Here is a 20,090-nt window from a genome sequence, read left to right as displayed (position 1 = left end):
TGTATTCTTACCCAAACAATTTCCACAGGACTCCTAGTTTCTGAAGCTTCAATCTCTGTGCAGATATAGGCATTTCTAACATACAATGCGACACCTCCTCCTCGTTTATCAAGTCTGTGTCTTGCAAATAAGTTGTATCATTCCAGTCTTGTATTCCAATCATGTGTATTGTCCCACCAAGTTTCAGTGATTCCAATGACATCATATTTCTTTTCCTGTGTTAGTAGTTCCAATTCTCCTTGTTTGTTGCCCATACTTTGTGCATTAGTATAGAAACATTTTAGTTTGATTGGTTTCTCTTTCTCCAATATTTTTATTAATTAGATTCTTTTGTCTTTGTTCTTCCTTTCCACTTCTAATAGCAGAGTTCTCAATAGCATTTGTCAGGTGTATGGCTTTTTCTGGTCTTTTGCTTCCCTTCCCATGTTGTTCTAGTTTAAAGCTCTCCTTACAAGTGTAGCAAGGCGACTTCCAAATACATGTTTTCCAGTCTTCGTAAGGTGCACCCCATCTCTAGCAAGTAGTCCATCGTAAAGGTAATTCACTCCGTGATCCATAAATCCAAATCGTTGCTGACGACACCATCGACGTAGCCAGTTGTTCACCTGCAGAATCTTATTCCACCTCCTTGTTCCATGGCCATCCACTGGGAGGATGGAAGAGAAGACCACCTGCGCTCCCAATTCTTTCACTTTCTTGCCTAAGTCTTCAAAGTCTCTGCAGATGGTTTCCAGGTCGTTTCTTGTGGTGTCATTTGTCCCCACATGTAGTAGCAGGAATGGGTAGTCATCTGTAGGTCTGAAGAGTCCTGATATCCTGTCAGACACATCTTTAATTTTTGCACCTGGAAGACAGCACATTTCTCTTGAAGTTATATCCGGTCTGCAGATAGCGGCCTCTGTATCTCTCAACAGGGAATCCCCCATGACCACCACTCTCCGTTTCTTCTTCACAACATTTTTCTTTCTCCATCCAGGAGGACTCTGAGGGCGTACAAGGTTGCTGTTTGTGGGCAAAGTCTTATCCTGATGTATTTCCTCATCGTTTTCCTGCATGAGAGCCTGGTACTGGTTCCTGAGAAGTATGGGTGCTGACTGCCTCCTGCTTCTCTGGGTCACATGTCTCCATTCCTCTGTTTCTTCAGGTGCACTTCGAATTTCTTCTTTCTGTAACATGAAGAGATAATTCTGCTCTGTCTAAGAACTCTTCACCTTCCTTAATGATCTTCAACGTAGCTAACCTCTCTTCGAGATTTTGCAACTTTTCCTCCAACAGGGACACAAGCTTGCATTTGTGGCATGTGAAGTTTGGCTTTTCCACTGGTAAGTCTGTGAACATGTAGCAAGAAATGCAGCTCACCAAATGGCTCCTGGCCTCTTCCATATTGAGATTTCTTAAAAACGATGAAAGATGAGCCAAAATTCGGCACGCGGTTTTCCGATTTCCCCTTTTCAGCTGCAACGGCCAAAACCCAGTGATTGTTGAGCTCGCGGAGACTCTTCACTTATCCCAGAAGGCACTGGGAATATGCAAATGATCTCCTCAAGACTCTTCCCCTGGTTTTCCGATTTCCTCTTTTCAGCTGCAACGGCCAAAACCCAGTGATTGTTGAGCTCGCGGAGACTCTTCACTTATCCCAGAAGGCACTGGGAATATGCAAATTATCTCCTCAAGACTCTTCCCCTGGTAGAACGAACAAGATGTATAATTATGTGCTTAATTGTAAAACACTGGGCAAAACTGTCACTGAAAAAGACCTGGGTGTGTTTAGTGGCCAGTGTCAGGCAGCTGCTGCGAAGGCAAATAAAATAATGGGATGCATTAAAAGAGGCATAGATGCTCATGAGGAGAACATAATTTTACCTCTATATAAGTCACTAGTGCGACCACACTTAGAATACTGTGTACAGTTCTCGTCTCCAGTGTATAAGAAAGACATAGCTGAACTGGAGCGGGTGCAGAGAAGAGCGACCAAGGTTATTAGGGAACTAGGGGGTCGGCAATACCAAGACAGGTTATTACACCTGGGGTTATTTAGTTTGGAAAAACGAAGGCTAGGGGTGATCTTATTACAATGTATAAATATATGCGGGGACAATACAAAGACCTTTCTAATGATCTTTTTACTCTTAGACCTGTGACGTGGACAAGGGGGCATCCTCTACGTCTGGAGGAAAGAAGGTTTAAGCATACTCACAGACGCGGATTCTTTACTGTAAGAGCAGTGAGACTATGGAACTCTCTGCCATATGATGTTGTAATGAGTGATTCCCTGCTAAAATTTAAGAAGGGACTGGATGCCTTTCTTGAAAAGTATAATATTACAGGGTATATACACTAGTTTCCTTAATATTGCGTTGATCCAGGGAGCTTGTCTGATTGCCGTATGTGGAGTCGGGAAGGAATTTTTTTCCTCAATGTGAAGCTTACTGTTTGCCACATAGGTTTTTTTTGCCTTCCTCTGGATCAACATGTTAGGGCAAGTTAGGATAGGATATGGGTTGAACTAGATGGACTTAAAGTCTTCCTTCAACCTTAATAACTATGTTACTATGTTCCATAGCGCATTTGTCTTCCTCTTGCATTTGTGGTGTCAGTAATTGCCAACAATGAGATCTGAGTAAACTGGTTAGACACATCAGTCTTACCATAGCACACAGAGAAAACTGGTGCTGACCTTCTCTGTGCCTGTTGTCGTTTTTGTTTTTTCCCCTGCATAACGCCTTCTGCTTTTGATTGGGTAACTTCATACACTGGGAAAAGTAAGCACCAAGGAGAAGAATCTCTGCTAACACCACCTTGGCTGAAGAAAAATTGTCATAGAAATTTGACAAGCTAATATCTCAGCAATGAAGATCCGAATTAAATAATTTTTTTTAATTCAGATCTTCAACTTTATCATGCTGTTTCCAACTTTTGCCCGTACAAAGTGGGGAAAGTTGCAGCTTAACATCTAGTTTCTCCTTAAATTCAGCAAAATTGGGAAATTAACCCCTTTAAGAAATGTATCCAAATTGGTTTTGATACATAAAAATAAAAAGTTTGTGATATACTGTACAACTGTGGCATGTAAAAATTTGGACACCCTTTGTCAAAATTACTGTTATTGTGAACAATAAAGCAAGTTGAAGATGAAATAATCTCTAAAAGGCCTTAAGTTAAAGATTACACATTTCCTTTGTATTGTAGGCAAAAAAATGTATTTATTGTTTAAATTTTAAAAATTCTGAAAAGGAAAGTGGTTTGATTCAAAAGTTTGGACACCCAGCAGAGATAGTATCTAGTAGCACCCCCTTTTGAAAGTATCGTAGCTTGTAAATGCTTTTTGCAGCCAAGAGTCTTTCAATTGTTGTTTGAATGATTTCCCTCCATTCTTCCTTGAAAAATTCTTCCACTTGTCTGAGATTTCTGGGTCGCCTTTCATGCACTGCTATTTTGAGTTCTAGCCACAGATTTTCAATGATGATCAGATCAGGGGACTGTGAGGGCCATTCTAAACCCTTCAGCTTGTGCCTTTTTGAGGTAGTCTATTGTGGATTTTGACGTGTGTTTAAGATCATTATCCATTTGTAGAAACCATCCTCTTTTCAACTTCAGCTTTTTTTTTTACAGATGGTGTTATGTTTGTAGGAATTTCTTTGAACCCATTCTTACCTCTACAAGTGAAATGTTCCCTGTGCCATTGGCTGCAACACAACCCCAAAGCATGATTGATCCTCCCCATGTTTAATGGTTGGCGAGATGTTCTTTTCCTGAAATTGTGTGCACTTTTTTCTCCACCCATAGCTTTGATCATTGTGGTCAAAGAGTTCTATTTTGACCTAATTGGTTCACAAGACTTGTTTTCAAATTTCATGAGGCTTGTTTAGATTTCTTTTTTTTGCATACTTCTGATGCTAAATTTTATGGTGAGGACGCAGGAGATGTTTTCTTCTGATGAAGGCCATTTTTGTGCAGGTGTCTCTGGACAGTAGAACAATGTACCACAAATCTAGAATCTGCTAATTCTTTCTGAAGGTCTTTTGCAGTCAAGCTTGGGTTCTGATTTGCCTCTCTAGCAATCCTATGAGCAGATCTCACTGAAATTTTTCTTGGTCTTCCAGACCTTCTCTTGACCTCCACTGTTCATGTTATCTGCCATTTATAAATTACATTTCAAACTGAGGAAAGGGTAACTTGAAAATGATTTGATATCTTCTTACAGCTTTCTTCTGCTTTGTAAGCCTCCACCATTTTTCATGTTTAGAGTGCTAGGCAGCTATTTAGAAGAACCCATGGCTGCTGTTTTTTGGCACAATGTTAAAGGAGGCAGGGTTTTTATAAAGCGGCAAAATTTGCATCACCTGGCTTTTCCTAATGATGATGATGAGCAAGCCATAACCCTAACAGGCTAATTAAGGTCTGAAACCTTGGTCAAAGATCTGAGCACACAAATCTCCAAGGGTGCCTAAACTTTTGCATTAACCCCTTTTTTCTGATGTTGCCTAAAATACAAAGTATATGTGTCATCTTTAATTTCAAGCCTTTTAGAGATCATTTCACCTTCAACTTACCTGTTCACAGTAACAGTAATCTTAACCAGGGGTGCCCAATCTTTTACATGCCACTGTATATAGAGTATATAGGATCTTCTGTATACTGTGCTGAGGTTTCACTTTTTCTTTTTCTCTCTTGCAGATGTTCGCAGTTAATTAGTCCTTGAGCCATATTCAAAAAACATAACTCTTCTTACTATGGAGCCAGTAAAAAGAAGGGGATAGCAATGTTTGGCAGTCCTGAGAGAGCAGCAGGTGGTGCATTTATGCTGGGCTGTCCAGTTACTGAAAAAGAAGGTAATGACACTTCATTTTGTGGAGTCTTTCACTAAAACATATGCAGTCAGGTTTCCAGTGTGTGTAGCAGTCTTTGGTGGACGTGGACTGCAGTGTATTGGCTTATTTATTTAATTGGTCTGTAAATGCTTTGTTTCAAATGATTACTAATTGGCTGAAGGAGCTGAGAAGAGTTACTATTCCCACCAATAGAGTTGTACAAGTCAATTCGTAGGACCCAGTCTAATGACCAGCTCAGTGTTCTCTGGACAGGAGTCCTGGGAAATGCCTATATCAGTGGTCTCCAACCTTTCTCACCTTGAGAGCCACATCCAGCTCTGAGAGAGGGTCACGAGCCATGTTCAGCTTTGAGATGATGTCTACCAATAGCTACACTTAATAATTGGTTTGTCTAGGAGGATGAGGAGCTTGTGGCCTAAACCCAAATTATGGCTGTGTGAATCCACGTGTCACATGCAAATCTAATGGCATCATGAGGAAAAAAGTACAAGCACAGGAAGGGGGGGTGCTGATTCTATATTCCTTTTTTGTTGTGCGCTAAGGTTACTCATGTTTTGGCTTGTACTTACGAATTTTATGCTGCTCCTCACGTGGCCGATCACCAAAGTCATGGTACATCTGGCGACAGATGCGCCTCCATGACGCCTCCTTTCTTGCCCGGTTGGAATAATGGGCATCACGTTGGTCCCAGAGTTCGGGACGCTCCTGCACCAGGACTATTAACATTTTCACATTAATGTAAGTGGACGCCATGATGCTGCTGTACTCTGTGGAGGCGTACTTCCTGGATGTCTGGAGCGCTTTTTGTGCTCATTTGCATGTCTAGGCTTCCTGATGATGGATTGGCCCATTTCCTGTCACCAGCCAAAAGACCTGAGTATTGCTCTCAGGTCACACGTCTGGTCCGTGTGTAATCTGTATTTTTTGCGCACCCATAGACTTGCATTGGCATACTACGGCCGTAGTACGCTGACAATCGCAGCATGCTGCGATTGGCACGGACCGTCAGAAATATACGGCTGGTGCGAGGGACCCCATAGAGAATCATTGGTCCGTGTCTAATGCGTGCTTTTTGCGCCTCTCACTCAGCCGTATTCCTCGCCAGTGTGACACCGGCCTAAGAGTCTGACTTGGATGTGGATCAGACTTCTGGGACGCTGGACATGGTAGGTAACCTTATTTCGGCTATTGTTCAAACCCTTGAAATAAAAGAGGAGCATGCGGCTGCTCAGGATGTCTGTTTCATTCAGATGGGTGAAATGTACCTCCAGCATTTTTTCCCCAAAGCGTTTGAGGCTACCACCTCTAGACACTGGGAATATCCCAGCAAACGCTTCCTGGGAAGAAAAGGTCTGGTCATTGTATACCCTTTTAGTTCAGACCTTGTCAGCATGTGGTCCGATTCCCCGAAGGTGGATCCGCCTTTTTTCATGCTTCGCCTCTCAAACAGTTCTGTCCAGTCCTGATGCGGCATCTCTCAAGGACGCTACGGACAGATTGTGGCTTTAACTGTATCGGCCTTAGAGGCGTCATGCACTTCTCTCTGACCTAATTTCACCTCCACTTGAGTGCTGAAAGCCATATCGGCCTTGGCCAAGATACTTTGCCAGGGCATTATGGCGGCGGCTCCTACAGAGGAGCTAGCAGATCTAGCACTGGCTTGCAGTTCCAGGAATCCAGGCTCTTTGGGACCAAGCTGGTCCAGATGACTTCCGACGCCACCAGAGGTAAAAGCACCTCTTTGCCTTTACTCTGGCAGTTCCTTCCAGCAGGACCGTTCTTCTGCACAAGGGGAAAGGAAACCTTCCTTCAAGCTATTCCATGGGAATCTTTCCAGGGTGGAAGGCAGGTTTCTTTTCACGGAGACTTGGTTGTCGGCGATCGACGACGCCTGGGTCAGGGAGATCGTTACACCCGGCTACAAGATGGAATTTTCTTTGCCCCCAGGAAGACTTTTCTCCCTCCCGCCAATTCAACCCTCTCATGGGTTCTCCAAGCCGTCTCTTCCCTGCCTAAGCTCAGGTGTCATTTTACCCGTTCCTTGGCACGAACGGTTTTCTGGGTTCTACTCGAACCTCTTCGTACTCCCCCAAAAAAAAGACGTTTCTCCCCGCCCGATCTTAGACCTCGAGTAGTTGAATTGCCACCTTCGGATTCGCCTCTTCAGAACGGAGTTCTTGCGCTCAGTGATCCCCTTCATGGAGCAGGGGGATTAACTTTGCTCTGTGGACATTCAAGATGCTTACCTGCACGTTTCTGTTTGTGTACAACATCGGAGGTTCCCTCGGTTTGCGATACAGTAGCACCATTACCAGTTCATGGCACTCCAGTTCGGCCTGGCGTCCGCAACCAGGGTCTTCACGAAGGTCATGGCGGCGGTCATGGAAGCTGTGCCTTATGCCCAGTTTCACACCCGCCCTCCGGTCTACCTGGGACAGAACTGTTTCCCTGGATCGGCTTTTACCCCTCAATGTGAAGCAGGCCCTCTCGGTGGACACTATCTGCCCTGCGCTGGAGGTCATTTCTCCCACTCCGTTGGCAGATAATCAACATCAATGCCAGTCTTCAGGGTTGGGGAGCCGTCTTCCTCATTCTCACAGCACAGGGTCGCTGGAACTTTTAGGAGACCCTCCTCCCCATCAGTCTCTTGGAGATCAGGGCAATTCTTTTTGCCCTTCTCTGCTGGCAGTCTCTCCTCGCAGGCAAACCAGTCCGCATTCAGTCACACTGTTACAGCTGTGGCTTGCATAAACCACCAAGGTGGGACTCAACATACAGATCAGGGTAGAGGTAGCAAAGATCCTGCATTGGGCGGAAGGCCATGTCCCCGCCATATCAGCCGTCCACATTCCAGGGGTACACAACTGGGAAGCCGATTTTTATTTTTTTTTTGAATCGTCGGGGGTTCGCGTCAGGCGAGTAGTCTCTTAACACCGCCGTCTTCGGCAAAATTTGTCGGAGGTGGGGCATTCCAGATGCCCACATAATGACTTCTCAAACTAACCAAAAGGTTCCCCAGTACGTTACCAGGTTCCAGGATCCGATGGCTGTCTGTTGCGATGCACTTGTGATTCCATGGTCCCAGTTTCAGATGCCTTTTCTGTCCCCGCCTCTTTCCTTTTAATCACAAGAGTCAAAAAAAAAAAATCAGTCAGAAGGGTTTCCAATAGTCCTAACAACTACAAGCTGATAAATCAGACATGGTACCCGGAGCTGGCGTACATACTCATGGACGCCTCCTGGAGCTTTCCAGACCGTCCGGATATTCTTCCGCAAGGCCCCTCTTCCGCCACAGTTCAGTCGTTTAAGTTTAACGCCATGGCCATTGAGGCCTACTTCTGAGAGGGCCTGGGTTTTTTCCCATCAGGTCATTCTAACCATGCTTTGGGTGAGAAAAACCTGCATCAAGTTTCTACGACAGTTACTGGGAGATCTTATTCCGGTGGTGCAAGTACAACTATTTGGTTCCGTTAGCCTTATTGGCTACCAAGAAGAGAAATCGGGGGAGTTCTGAGTTGGCAGCATTATCCTATCGTCCTCCGTTCCTTTTTCATTCCACATTATTGCAGACGTTGTCCCTTCTTCTCTAGGTCCCTCTTTCCCCTCTCCAGTCCATACTCTGGATAACTCCTGGGTAGTTCCTCGCTAGGCCTCGGCTTTACAGGTTGCAGGGCCGCGATCTAGTCATCTTCGCACATTCTTGCAAAGTTTTACGAAGTTCATACTTACGTCTTGTCTGACGCAGGCTTAGGAAGGAAAGGTGCTGCAGGCGGCGGTTACGCACCGGCCGGCCTCAGTCCTTTTTTCTCTGCATTCCTTCTGTTCTCACCCTTGGGGACTGCTTTAGGACATCCCATGGTTACCTGTGTCCCCCACTGAAGCAATAAAGGATTTTTGGTACTCACCGTAAAATCTTTCTTGGAGCCTTCATTGGGAGACACAGCACCATCCCTATTTGTTTGTACTGGTTTTGGCCCTACATGCCTTGGATATTGAGCCAGTACATATGTGGAGTTTGTTGGTTGCTTCTCCTACTGCTTTAACACTTAACTGAGGTACTTCATGCCTGTCAGTGGGTGTATGCTACAGCGGAGCCAGTTTTGCTTTATTTGCATAGTGTCAGCCTCCTAGCAACAGCAGCATACACCCATGGTTACCTGTGTCCCCCAATGAAGGCTCCAAGAAAGAGATTTTATGGTGAGTACCAAAAATCCTTCTTTTAGCTTCCCAAGTCTGGTATTAAACCACTCTAAGGGACCCGGTCCTTTAACTCACTGGAATTTAGATTTTCACAGTGAGCAGACTAAAACCAAGTGGCCAGAGGGACCTGGTTCTTCTGCCCACTTGGAAATAGCCGGTTCACACTGAGAAAGCTAAATCCAAGTGGTTTAAAGGACCAGGTCCCCTGGAGTTATTTAATACCAGACTTAGTGGGCAAAAGGACCAGGTCCTTCTGCCCACTTGGATTTAGCTTGCTCACTGTTGTGGGCCGGCTATTTACAAGTGGGCAGAAGGACCAGGTCCGACTGGCCATTTGGATTTAGCTACAACCCTATAGTGACAGTTGTCACCTGGTCACTCGCCCTTGATCGCTAATAATCCAGCTGGATGACTCTAGAATCATACTACACGCTGACATTTCAGCCATGCGTCCATTTCCATACATGGATGGAGTCGTAACAAGGGGCTTACATAGAAATCATAGAGCCCCATAGCAGAAGTAACTGCACCCTCCTCCCACACACCCCAAAAAAAATATATTTGCCAGAGCGTATCTCACAACTAGTGATGAGCGAGCATGCTCGTGTGTTATCGCAGTATCTTGGGCGAGCTGGGATATTACGTTCGAGGCCCTGCGGCTGCATGTTTTGTGGCTGTTAAGCAATCTCCGCATGTGTTCAGCCTAATAGCTGCAAATCATGCAACTGCAAGGACTCAAACATATACGCCAAAGATACTCGGATAACACCAGAGCGTATTCGCTTATCGCTACTCCCAACCTTCCAGCCCTTATAAAGTAGTTTTCCTCCTATTAAAGCCCCTTCTCATGCATGAGGATACCACTTTCATGCCCCCCCAAAACCAAAAAAAATTATACCAACGAAAATATCCCCCAAACAGTATACCACCACAGTGAATTCCTCCACAGGCACAGTATGATGAACCCTACATTACCCTCACCCCATAAAGTAGGATACCCCCACAGGGACCCCAACACCGTATGATAGCCCCAACACAGCCCATCACATAGTATAGTGACACGCACACAGTATAATAGACCCCACAAGCCCTACCAACAGTATAATGGCCCCCAAATAGTCCTTAAAATAGTATAATTGTTCCCACAAAATGGCCTATAAACAGTATAATGTTCTACACAGGGTCAGGACAAGGGGTAGGCACCTGCCTAGTGTACTACCTCCTGCTTCACCAAGGGGGCGCACTTTGGGGAAAAACATTGAGATTGCTGAATGTCTGCAGCCACCCGACACTTTCCTCCGGACATAGTTTTTCAGCATGATGGCCGGGACGCAGGCAGTGTCAGTCACTGATACCGCTCACCCCTATCTCTCCTGCGCCCCCACTGTTGCTCCCTCTGTGCACCCAATTGCATTTGCATCATCATGCGTAATGACAGTTGCTGTGAGCCGCACCGCCAGCAGAGGAAGTGTAATCAGCTCCGACGGTAACTCCAGCAGAACGTAGGCCAATTCTGGCCTGTGGACGGAATGAGATGGTGCACACAGGAGACATCAGATGGCGCGATGCAGTGAAGTCATTGCGTTGAGCGCCCACTGCTGTGCCGAAAAGAAACGGAGGCCTTGCCGGATGAGGAGTCGGGATTAGGTGAGTGTAATTTTTTATCACTTTTTTCTTGTATTATTTTCTTAATGAATGTAGGCTATGAAAAAAGGGGAGGGGGGACATCATATTAATACTAATGGGGGTTGTGAGGGAAAGTATATTACGAAAAAAAAATTGACTATTATAAAAAATTGATACAGTATATCTACACAATATTATAAGGAGAACAGGAGTCAGACTGGATAAGTCTGAAGGCTATATGGAGAAAAATAAAGTGTGTAAACCAGATATTACTACAAGGTACAGTGGGGGAAAAAAGTATTTAGTCACCACCAATTGTGCAAGTTTCCCCACTTAACCCCTTTTCCCCCAAGGGTGGTTTGCACGTTATGACCAGGCCAATTTTTACAATTCTGACCACTGTCCCTTTTATGAGATAATGACTCTGGAACGCTTCCATGGATCCCGGTGATTCTGACATTTTCTCGTGACATATTGTACTTCATGTTAGTGGTAAGATTTCATTCATATAACTTGCGTTTATTTGTGAAAAAAACGGAAATTTGGCGAAAAGCTTAAATTTCGCAATTTTCCAATTTTTGAAAATCACAGAGATATGGCACACAAAAAAACTTAACATGTTTACTTTACATCAGCACAATTTTGGAACCAAAATTTTTTTTTATTAGGAAGTTATAAGCAGGGCTGTGGAGTCGGTAAGCCAAACCTGCGACTCCGACTCCTCAATTTCCCTTAGACCAACTCCACGACTCCAACTCCCACATATATTGCTTATATTTAAGTGAAAAATTTATTGTAGTACAATGTGAACATCGGACATTTAATAATTTTTATGATACAATATTCAAGATCTTTAGAACATAATATTTATTGGAATACAACTTTAGAACACAAAAAACTAATAAATTGTAAATATGTAATACACTATGTAATATCGATTACATATATATATCACGATGTAATATACTATGTAAGTGGCAAAAACCAGTTTTCAAGAAAAACATACTAAACATTTGTGCAGTCTAGGAATTTGGTCTAAGAAATAGAATTGCCTCCATCAGATCCTCCTTCATAGATGACCTCAAATCTGACCTAATAATTTTAAGGCTAGAGAACAACCTCCAACTTGGGTTGGAGGCAAAGCCGTAACCACATGGGCAACATCTCTAACAATTTCCGGGTATAAAGGAATTGCTTCATGCAGTCAGTTTTGATGAATGGTTGAATTTTTCTATTTCTTTGAGAGCAAGTGAAACATTTTGCTGAAATATGGTCAAACTGCTTGCTATAGGAGATGGAGTGAAATCTTTTTTCCTTGCAGCACCGCTTTGCCTGCTCCATGTCATCCAAATACTTGTCAAACTCCTCATCTGATGAGGATAAAGATATGGCAGCAGTAGCACTGTAAGGACCCAAGCCCACTTGCGCCTGGTGGCAATTCTCCTGTAGGCCACTCATCCTAACTGCTACCTCAGTCAGAGCTTTTCCTTTAGTAAGCTGTTGATCCTCAAGCAGTATACGATGACTTGGGTCCACATAAACAGCTGCCAGAAAAATTTTATTTTCCAATAGCTGTGTCTCTCTCCGTTTCATTGAAGCAGAAATGCCATCTGCGATTAAACCTCCTCTTTGGGACAGGCAAAATAGCAAGTTCTTCCACTCCCTTATGAAAATGCCAGGAGTTAAATCCTCAGCTTGTAATTTTTTAGTCAGGGTAAATGGGTGATTAAGTAATTCCTTCAATTCAGCCACCTGTGTCCATTGACCTTCATTTATCTATAAGAAACTCTTTTAGTTCAAGCAATCGCTCAATTATTAAATAAGTGCAGCCCCACCGAGTGGCTTGTTCGACAATTGCCCCTTTCCCAGCACGTCCAGGAGCAGTTTGGAAAGAGTGGTCTCAAATTCCAGTTAAGAAGTGTAAGAAGCTTGTTGGTGGTTATAGGAAGCGATTGATTGCAGTTATTTATTCCAAAGGGTGTGCAAACAAATATTAATTTGAGGGTGCCAACAGTTTTGTCAGGCCCATTTTTGGAGTTTTGTGTGAAATTATGTCTTTATTATGAAAAAACTTGCCTTTTTTGTTTTTTTTTTCTGTTGTTCCAATACACACAAAGGAAATAAATGTGAGTAACAAACCATGTGTAATTGCAATAATTTTATGGGAGAATTGCTTCATTTTCTGGATCAATTTAAAGGGTACCAACACTTTTGGCCATAACAGTATAACAGGTGAGTAAAGCTTAATTTATATTATCTTGGAAAACACTTTTAAAAGGTTCTATACTAATAACAGGTTGAGTTAGTGAATGTAAGCAACTGTAAGCAGAAGTTAAAATTAAAAATCACTAAAACAAGTTTTTACAGTCCTTTAATGATTGTTTTGATGTGGTCCAAACCTCAGGAGCCTAGCCAATTCTCAGAATGAAGAGGTCAGGGCACTGCACCAAGAGCTACATCCCACTTGGCAGCACCCAATGTTATAAGAAAATTGATGACCAGATAAATCTTTAATATTTCATTTCTGAATACAAGACATGGAGTCTGCAGTATTAATTTAGGGTTATGGTTATTACATTGGCATGAAACAGTAAAATTACTATATTTCAAAACTCTTTATACCATTTCATCTGAAGTATTTGCATAGTTGCTTTTTTTATTTAAAATTATTGCATATTAATTTTGTATCCATTTCCACATAGCTGTAGGCAAATGTCTTCACTAGAACATCTTAATAGTTGTCTTCTGTGAGTCTTGGCTCATTTGTTCCTCTTCTACTTTGCTATTAAATAAGAAAAAAAATGTCATAATGTACTCTTTACTTCCTTGTGCTACAAGCTATTAATAAATCAGCAATATATAGTTTTAATTATTAGAGCTTTGTAGGCCGAAAGAAATCTGAAGTAAACAAAAACAATTGTATTATCTTCCTTCTGCAAAATATCATCCCTTTCAGTAAAAGTTGAAAGTCAAAATCCAGTCCAAATGATGTCAGAGATACATGTGAGGAGCACTACTGATCTCCAGGGAACTCAACACTGCTCTTCTACTAGAAATCTTTTCCAGTGTTCTAAGGGTTTGCTCACATCATGCTTATGGCCGCGAGCGAAAAAACAAGTACATAAAAACTCAGAATTTATACATTAAGGCTCATTCAAACGATAGTTTTCATGTACATGTTTTATCACTAATTTTCAAGCATAGAACTGCTATTAGTCATTGGGCTTGTTCACAGGTTTGTATCTTTGTAGACCAGAGTCTACACGAAATTACAGAGACATTTTTAATTTTGATCCGTGTCTTGAATCAATCTCACCAATGCAAGTCTATGAGTCTGAAAACATCAGCACAAAGATGGCATTCAAGTGCTGTCTGAAGTCTAAGGGGTAAGGTTTCTCCTTGTGGAGCGTGACATGCCAGGTCTAGCTTGTCAAGGTAAGGAGGCTTATTCGCCGGGCAATGCTCCTCTGGGAAAATAATATGCAAATTGCCTCTTCAGAGAAAAAGAGGACTTGAACTCTATAGCGCCACCTGCTGGTAGCAGCGATCCTACAAGTCACAATCAACCCTTTAACGAGTCTTGTAATATGACAGGATAAAAGCCAAATCAGAATCTCCATTTCACTCTCCACAAGGAGAAACCTTACCTCTTAGACCTCAGTCCAGAGCCTCTCACCTAGCCAAATCAGTTCTCATACTTTGCACTGATGAGAGCCAATAGCTGACTGGTGTCTGGTTGTGTTAAATGGTTGCATGTGTCAGTGTGATATCCCCCCCAAAGAAGGCTAACCATCAAAACGTGCGTTGGGTCTTATGATGTGTGCCATATCCCACATTACAGGTATTGATTTACTTACTACATTTGCAAGTGGTCTTTGGATGGGCATGGTATTTTTTGTTTCTTTTTGGAGTGGGTTTGCTTTAGTGATAGCCACACTAGGTCTTTGGTGACTAACCAAATTTTTTTACCCCAAAGTTCCATATACCACCCCATCTCATTCATTGTTCACTTTATCTCCATTCATGATATACCAATTTCTTTGTAAGCTCTGTGTGGGGGGTTGTTAGCATTATGGAACCACCTTGTGGTTTCCCACTCTTTTAATATGTTTAATTTAAGGTATGTTTATTTTTTGATATTTAATAAAATGTATGTTTGTACTTCTTGATTCTTGCGTACATTGTTTTGCTATATGATGGTATTTTTCCTACTGGGTAGAATAGCTTAGCAGATCATGTAAAGAAGGCAATACTGACAGATGACACAACATCTCAATGACACTAAATGGTTTCTGTACACTTTGCCATGACACTGACAGAACAGAAAAGCCTATGTAAGCTGCTTTCCAAATACAAACTCACAGAGCATTCACACTCCGTCTTTTTCTGCTGTTTGTGACTGGAAAAAAAAGCTAAAAAGAATGAACATATTCATTTGTATGCAAAAAAATACTTGCTGTCTATACATCCAGGCTTTTGAGATTCTATTAAACGGTCAATCTTTCAAAAGACACCAAGCTTTTAAAAGAAGTAATATGTCGATTATTCAGGCATTATCCATTAGGACGATGATATACACTTACAATCAAAATCAACAGGAAGGCTGGAAAGATGCTCGGAAGATGGCCAAATAGTTTGAGCTTTTCTTTAGCATTCTCGAAGTTAAAAAAAAAAATGCTAACGTTTTCTTCATTGCGTAACAAAGTTAAAAAAAAAAATGTCTGGAGAATGCTGAGAAAAACATTAAAAAAATAGTGGTAGCAAAAAACGCTGCATAAACGCTGAAGCATCTAAGACGACAAATTGCTTCAGGTTTGCAATGCTCCAGACAAAAGGAGCGTTTCCTTAACCCTTTTCCAATATTAGACATATACAGTAGGTACGTCTTATGGTAACTTACCCTGTTTGCTGCGGGCTCAGGCAATGAGCCTGCAACTTTTCCGGCACATCAGATGATTTCATTAGCTGACATGTGTCCCTAAAAGCTGCGGGTAATATTGCAATCCACCCACAGCTGCTAAACATGTTAATTGCCGCTGTCAATCTCTGACAGCGGCATTTAACATGCTAGAGCCGAAAGGACCGCACGTCGCCAATGGATTGGCAAGACAACCCGAGGTCTCCAGGAGACCCCTGTTTGACATTGCCAGATCGCTATGAGCGTTTGACACTCGTAGCAAGTGAGACTATTGAAGCAAGTGTAAAGTTAAAAAAAAAAGTATTTAAAAATTTTCCTAAAAAATAAGTTTAAATCACCTCTCATTTGCTCCGTTTAAAATAAAACAATAAAAAAATACATTTTTGGTATTGCTGCATTTTGAAACGCCCACTATATCAATATACAGAAAGAACAAATCCTATCGGTAAATGGCGTAAAAAAAAAATAATTAAAAACACAAAATAAGCCGCCATATTGACAGAAAAATAAAGTTATGACTCTGGGACGAAGAGAAGCAAAAAAACAATCTCAAAAATGGAAAAACCAATGGGGTGAAGGGGATTTCCCACAAACAAACCCCTCTAAGAGTTTTCTGCTTGAAATAAACACAGCCTTAAAATGTTTTCATGTTCAGTTTTCAGTAATAGAAATTTCCAAGAATCAGCAAAACAGTATGCAGTCTATATAGGTGGTGACCCCAAGATTACAAATCCTATCAATTTAATCTTCCCACAAGACCTGGCTAGTCATTGCTTGCGTTGAGAAACATGTGATGGTGTCTCCGCGGCTTGTGTTTTGCATGTTTTTACATATTTCCCATAAGGGATGGGGGCATTGCTCTAGAATCATTGCGTTGAGAAACGTGATGGTGTCTCCGCAGTGTTGGATGTTGATCTCCATGACTTCATTCATCCTCATTTTTGACAGTCTTCTACTAGGCATTTCTCCTACTGGCCAGTTTCCTACTCCACATTGATGAGGGGCAATACCCCGAAACAGCTGTCTGTGGATGGATACCATGTTTTGGCATAGGTGGTTTCCTTCATTGGAGACTGCCCTTCCCGTGGTTGTTCCTTCTCGGGGAAAGACCTGGCTAGTCATTGCTTGCGTTGAGAAACGTGATGGTGTCTCCGCGGCTTGTGTTTTGTAAGAGTTATATTCAAGTGAAATTGCTGTCCCATTTTTGGGACATTGGCAGAATGCACTATCTATTTTTGATGTTTTTTTTACATGGAAATTTTTGTTTGATTCACTAGTTTTTATACATAACCCTAAATCATTTACAACTGATATGGCAGGCAGAGGTCTTTTAGTTTCATTTCTTCCTTCTTACCAGATAGTCTGGAAATCCCTCACCCCTCCACCCCCCTTCCCCAGTAGCTTTCTGACTATATATGCTTTGTGAATCCTGATATCTCAGCTGTACTGGAGACACTCAGGAGAACAGACCCTGTAACTTCCTGGCTTGTCAGACATTGTTTACGATCACATCACAGTATATAAGGTTGGTATTTTCTGTTTTTCTTCATCACAATTGTTTATTTAGCTTGCTTTATGAATGGATAGCGAAATGTGAAATATTTATATATATATATTTAAAATAATAACATTTTTATCTATAGTTTTCTAAATGTTACTATACTAATTTTTGTTTTTATGTAATAACTATTTGCGCTAGCAGGGTAAACCAGAGACAAAAGATGCAAATAAGAGTGTTTATCAATCAATCAATCAAATTTATTATCGCCAAGTACATATTACATATATACAAGGAATTCTTTGTGGCAAAGAGGCAACATAATATATAACAACAGATACAACAAGTAACATCTAACAAGACAGATACAGTATATAGTCTACACATGACGATTTAATTGTTGAACAGAGAGTGGATTCAATATGTTAAATACACCCTCCCCTCCTTATAAGAAGAAAAGTGCCATCCAGCAGTGGTTGAAAAAAGCAGCAATAAAATTAGTCACAAAACATACAGAGCGGTACCTGCATTCCAATAATGTCCTAATGCAGAAGCAACAGTTCAGACGGCAACGGTTGTAAGGAAGCCGGATTCCAAATCCTCGGAGCACAGTTACCCGTGTATAGGCAACAGTTCGGACGGAGGGAAAACGATGAAAATGCCGACTTTCAAGTCCTGGAGGCGCAGGTCAGAACCGTGGGTACTGGACGCTGTCCCGGCCGGTGATAGACGTCCACCTAACCGCGTGGCGGCCGCTGGTGAACGGCAAAAAGAGCGACGCGTGTAGGTATAAAGCCAGCAAGGTAACAGAGCCCGCAGGACCTTGCGTGACGTCACGGTCACGTGGGAAACCACGTGACTGGCTAATAAGCGCGGATTAGACCAAGAAGCTATCTTACGCGTTTCTGAATCATCGGATTCCTTCCTCAGAGATGGTCCACAGGAATTAGATGAGCGCTTATATACCCACGGTGTCCTGCCTCTATATTCATACATTGAAAGCAAACAATTCAATCTCACTATTTAGGCCATTGGGGACCAGTGTATTAATTTCAAATATCAATCTACTTTCTTCCCTCGACATTTGTTGAAGAAAGTTCCCTTTCCTCCAACTTTTTTTAACCACTCTAATGCCGGTTATTTTAATGTTCTTAATAGAGCCACCATGATACGTAATAAAATGATGTGAAAGTGGGTGACCAATAAATCTGTTCCCAATGTTACGCAAATGTTCAGCTATCCGAACATGCATCGGGCGTATAGTGCGCCCGATATACAATTTCCCACAGGGACATGTAATACCATATATGACCCCTGTAGTATCGCATGTTATAAAATCTTTAATTTGTACCTCCGCAAATTTATTTGTAATCACTAATTGCTTTTTAGGAACCAATTTTTTTTTACATGGGCCACACTTTCCTCAAGGAAAAAAGCCAACTGGTAGTTTTTCTGAGTTTGATGTAGCATTGCTCAGAGGCTTGGAGATAGGGGGGCTATCAAATTGCCCAGATTTTGTGCCTTCCTAAAAATAAACCTAGGGTGTAGTGGTAGAGATTCCCCTATAACTTTATCATTCCTCAGAATATTCCAATGTCTCTTAAAATTTTTTTTGAGGATTATACTATTAGCATTATATTGTGTGATTATGGGGATTTCTTCCATAATGGAATCATCATTTCTTATCTTCCGTTGTTCCAGTAATTGTTCCCTTGGTATCTTCTCCACTAACTCTTTTGTTTTTTGCAAAGAAGTTGGATCATAACCTTTATTAGAGAACATTCTCATCATTGTCTCTGTCTCTCTATTAAAATCCTCCCTTCTAGAACAATTGCGATAAGCTCTGATGAATTGGCTTTTTGGAACATTCAACAGCCAGCTAGGTAGATGACAGCTGTCAAGTGAAATAAAATTATTAGAATCAGTGGGCTTATGGTATAATTGTGTGCCAATAATATCATTTTCTACAAAAATTTTTAAGTCTAAAAAATTAATTTCTTTTGAACTAGTGGTCATAGAAAAATTTAAAAAATAGGAATATTTATTTAATGAATTAAAAAATTGTTCCAATAAAAGAGGACCACCAGACCATATAAAAATAATATAATCTATGAATCGATGCCATAGCACCAGATTCGCCCGTAGCCTGCCGTCAGGATAGATGGTTTCTTGTTCCCATCTCCCAACGTACAGATTAGCATGACTGGGCGCGAACCTGGTGCCCATGGCTGTACCCCACTGCTGGGAGTAGTAGTTCATCCCGTACCGGAAAAAATTATGAGTTAAAATAAAATTGATACACTCAAGAAGGTACTCAATTTGATCACTAGGTAATCTGCCATCCGTCGTCAGGAAGTATTTCACTGCTTCACAGCCCTTTTGGTGCTGGATAACAGTGTACAAAGAAGTGATATCGAATGTACCCATAATGTAATGGTCACGCCATTTTATATTCTTTAAAATGTCTAAAATATGGGTGCTATCCTTAAGATACGCCGGGAGCTCAGGTATTAGTCTTTGTAGATGACAATCCACAAATTTGGATAAATTTGATGTTAAACCTCCAATCGCAGATATGATAGGTCTCCCGGGTGGATTGTTAATGTCTTTATGCACCTTTGGTAGATAATAAAAGTAGGGCACTCTGGGATGGGGTGTACTAATAAAATCCATTTCTTTTTTATTCAGAAAGCTTTTTTCAAAACCCTTCTTAACCAAATCCCGCATCTCAACTGAATATTCATTAGAAGGATCATGTCTTAATAGCTTATAAGTTTGCTTATCATCCAGAATCCGGAGTGCTTCTCTGTCATAAGCTGATGTATTCAATATAACTATCCCCCCACCTTTATCCGCCGGTCTGATAGTAATCTCCCGGTTTTCCTGAAGTTGTCTAATAGCTTTTCTTTCCTTATATGACAGATTATGTTTAAATTTATTACATCTCCTATGGGATACTTTTCTGATTTCATGTATAACATTATTCTGGAATGCTTCAAATGCTTCCGAGAATTCT

The 20,090-nt window shown here is 41.7% G+C and overlaps 1 protein-coding gene across 3 annotated transcripts in view; it reads right to left on the bottom strand.

The window, feature by feature from the left end:
* Positions 1–13,012: 13,012 nt before the first annotated feature.
* HDAC10 (histone deacetylase 10) overlaps positions 13,013–20,090 on the bottom strand; it is a 150,369-nt gene continuing 143,291 nt past the window's right edge. For all 3 annotated transcript variants that reach the window (XM_073573436.1, XM_073573438.1, XM_073573437.1), the window contains one exon: positions 13,013–13,440. In XM_073573436.1, the coding sequence (XP_073429537.1) occupies positions 13,433–13,440 (8 nt within the window). In that variant the 3' untranslated portion in view covers positions 13,013–13,432. The remainder of the gene's footprint in view (positions 13,441–20,090) is intronic.

This window comes from Dendrobates tinctorius, unplaced genomic scaffold (genome assembly GCF_039654945.1).
Source record: "Dendrobates tinctorius isolate UK_male_01 unplaced genomic scaffold, ASM3965494v1 ptg000035l, whole genome shotgun sequence".
Classification (NCBI taxonomy): domain Eukaryota; kingdom Metazoa; phylum Chordata; class Amphibia; order Anura; family Dendrobatidae; genus Dendrobates; species Dendrobates tinctorius.
Note: the sequence above shows the minus strand (reverse complement) of the source record. Positions and strands in the feature narration are given on the sequence as shown.